This window comes from Octopus bimaculoides, chromosome 12, assembly GCF_001194135.2.
Source record: "Octopus bimaculoides isolate UCB-OBI-ISO-001 chromosome 12, ASM119413v2, whole genome shotgun sequence".
NCBI classification, from domain to species: Eukaryota; Metazoa; Mollusca; class Cephalopoda; order Octopoda; family Octopodidae; genus Octopus; species Octopus bimaculoides.
Window position 1 is genome coordinate 67,171,454 of NC_068992.1, and position 3,901 is coordinate 67,175,354.

The 3,901-nt window shown below is 37.1% G+C and overlaps 1 protein-coding gene across 1 annotated transcript in view; it reads left to right on the forward strand.

Moving 5' to 3' along the window:
* LOC106884467 (neprilysin-1) overlaps positions 1 to 3,901 on the forward strand; it is a 187,219-nt gene that overhangs the window by 138,543 nt on the left and 44,775 nt on the right. Inside the window, exon 13 of the mRNA XM_052972063.1 lies at positions 2,590 to 2,693. Within this exon, the coding sequence (XP_052828023.1) occupies positions 2,590 to 2,693 (104 nt within the window). The remainder of the gene's footprint in view (positions 1 to 2,589; positions 2,694 to 3,901) is intronic.

Sequence of the window (3,901 nt, forward strand, 5' to 3'; positions counted from 1 at the left end):
GTACGAGGACAACGACAAGACCGATGCTAGTCTTCAGCCATTTACTTTCAAGTTTAAAATGGCTGACGACTAGCATCGCGCTTGAAAGTGAAGAGTACCAACAAATTTGAATCAAACTGTTTTGATCCACACACACACAGACAGACACGCACACACACACACACACACACACACACACACACACACACAAACACACTCACACACACGCCACACACGCATTTGTATATATATATATGCATACATGGATACACTCATACTTTGAGTTCTATTTTTTCCTATTTGCATTACTATACCTCTGTGTATATGAGGGTGTATGTGTGTGTGTGTGCATGTGTGGGTGTATATATGTATACATAAATTCTACATAGTTATATGTATACAGATGTATATTATACACACACACACGTATGTATATATATATATAAATATACACACACATACACACAGCATACACACAGACACATATATGCACTTATAGCCAGATGAATTTAAGCCAGCCGAAACTTCGAAATCACTGCTAACCCTCTTTATTTAAATGTCTACCGGACACGTACTCCACAAAAAGTATTGCATATTTAGTTTATATTAAATTGCCTTTAATATAGAACAGAAAACGTGCGCGCGCACACACACACATGCACACGCGCACACACACACACACATGCACACACGCACACACACACACACATGTACGATTGTATATTTGCAACCCGTTTTAACTATTGTAATCATGTCATTCGATTGTCTTATTGTCTTTCCATTATTGTTTGCGTCCATTGTTTTCTTGTAATTCTTGTTGTTTTATTATTCGTCATCACTTCATGTTTTGCTGATTCCTAATAGCAAAATGAAATTACGTGTGACTGTCCCAGACATTACGTTATGGCCAATAACTCGCTGGATGTTGTTCTCTCGATTTTACTAGTTTACTTATCTCTGTATACTTCCACGTATTTGGTGAGGATTTATTCAGACGTTGCAAAACAAAGTTCAGCACCAGAAAACCTAAGAGAATAAATGGTTGGTATCAAAGCCGAAAAAAACAACAACAAAAAAAAAACGAGAAAACAAAGCAGAAAAATAAAAGTAACTTCCAAAAAGTGTTAGAAGTTGTGATTGTTGTTTTACCCAAATTATTTTTGATCAAATCAGATTTATGATCGAAGCCATTGAAGTTACACTCTTCCCGCCTTTGTTCCCGTATTGTGTATGCAAGACTACATTAAATAATATCCCAGTTGAAAGGCGATACGGTCTGGTTGGAAGGAGAATTGTTTGCCATTTCTAGCAGTTTATGTGGCGATATAGCAATGTAGTGATGTTTATTGATAATGTTTGACTGTCATGAGAAGTGAATTGTAAAGTTTAGAGTGGATCCTCGCTCCTTGCTGCTTGTGAGATTCCAAGCAAGAATATGGCAATTACTCTCAACGTATTCAGGTACTAAGTGGCAGACAGTCATCTTGATTGGAAAAGTCTATAGGTTTAGTAACCTATTCATGAGGACTTTTGAATTCAACAGTATATTTCTGCTACTGGGAGTACCAGCCACATTTCTTGATTGTGCATGTGTGGTCTGTATGTGTGTGTGGGGGTGAATGAATGAATATGCTTGTGCATGTGTGTGTGTATGTACGTGTGTGTAAGGGTGTGTGTGTGTACGAGCGTATGTGCGTGGGTATGTGTGTGTGTTAATAGGTGTGTGCATGTCTGCGTGTGGCTGCAGTATGGTGGAACGGTGAAAGGGGTCTGCATCCCGGATTTATTCTTGCGGCATGAGATCTTAGGTGAGTGACGTTTAGCATTGTCCCGAAACCGCTAAGCCATCCGAGGTGGAAATGGGTGGACGAAAACCGCGTGGAAACCCGTCAAATAGATTGCTCTGTTAATTCAAAGGTCGAGCCTGGTCACGTACTGTATCTCACTAATACGACTCGGGAACACCATTTGCGCATCTGTGGAATACTTGGCAGTTTGGGCGTTAATTCAATGAGTTTATTGAACAATGCAACGCGCATACTTGAAACTGACGGAGATCCATCTCTAGTGCATGGATACATGAACACATATATACATACATGCATACGTACGTACATATATACATGCATATAGAGAGTGGCGGGGAGAAAGTGAGAGAGAGACATACATATAAGTGTGCGCATTTGCGTATATGTGTTTATTGCGTGTACATTGGCCGTTATAAAGTAAAGGCGTGCTTTCTGTTCGTTAATATTTCCGAGAAGCGTGTAAATGTTGAATGAATCACGACATATTGAATAAAGTATTAAAATCTGATTTGCTACCATTTACAAGTGTTACGATAAGTAATAAATCCAAAATTAATGACACATTATGAGAAACGTTTGCCGTTCATAGTTGACGACTATGGTGATTTGGCGCATATTAAACGTGAGTTTAGTGAAATGTTATGAAGTGGCTAAACAATTACTGCTTTGGAGAGAACGGTAATGTTACATAGAGATAAGGGTCGACATGATATGATGTAAATGTTCAAAGTGTGATTGTTGATCATATAGTATTTCATGCTGTATCAATAATGATTATTAATTGTTGAATTGTTTATTGTAGATCGATTATGACCCGGATAACTTTATGAAGAATGTTCTAGAGACCATGAAGGGCAATGCCATTGAAAATCTTAAGGTCTTAAGGGATACTGTGGACAAGGACAGGTAAGGCTTCCAAACGTTATTCCATCCAATTTTTAAAAAAATCTCTGAGGTGGTTTAAACTCTGAGTAACCTGAATGCCTTGGGATTTTATCTGAGGACGTGGAATAAGTACAGTGTTATTGTACGCCCAGGAAAGGAAAGAAAAGAAAGCGGAGCTCTTCATCACAAATATAGGATAAGTCCAAAGAAGGGAAGACTGAGAAAGAAAATCGTCAATGATGTACATCCGGTCATATTTGTACATAAATTTATATATATATATATATGTATATGTGTGTTTGTGTGTGGGCATGTATGAATATGTGAGTATGTTTATGCATGTGTGTCTGTGTTTGTGTGTTTCTGTATGTATGTGTGTGTGTGTGTGTGTGTGTAAACTGTATATTCAAAAACAAAAAGATTTCGAGGTAGCTCTACTTAATCGTTCTGCCAGACATATCCGTCAATTCTACCTCAAAGCCAACTAAAATGTCTTTCAAAAACATAGAGAACATTTTAGATTTAGTCCTTAAAGACGTGGTAGTCATATCCAGAGCGCTTTTGATAGAAACGTGTGCTCAGTAATAACTGATCTAAGCCTAAACACCACTAACAACTATTTATTTCTAAATTTGTTGTTGAAATTTAACATCTGAGACTAATAACCTGATGTAGAACTCAATATATGTATTGTTCAGAACGAAGTGGTAAACGAGTATAGAGCGGTAATAATTCCATTAGCTTGCGGGTGTTTCTACTGTACGATGCAGAAGGTTCATAGTTGAGTGCCTGAATAGCACATTATAACTTCATCAGATCCTTGAATATGAAGTGCAATTTATCTGGGGAAAATAAGTAGATTTGTGCATTTCCCTTTATATATACACAAATGTAATTCAACAATGAGTCCAGCGCGCCTGACATCAGAAACAACCGGAAACCTTTGGAGTTCATAAGATAATCACTTATTGCTTGTCATCTCATGTTCTTATGCATCCATAATTTCTATTCATCTGCCCGTTTTCACCTTTGTGCTTAAGTGAAAATTAGTGATTTGGTCATTTTGACTGCTATATCTAGCATGCCGGTACGGCTTGTTAGTACCCTTAATCGTTAATTGATAATTTCTTACTGATGTGGTTATTGTTTTGCGCATGCTAAGCCATTGGTATTATTATAAACAATAATATCCTCAAATATATATATATATATATATATATATATATATA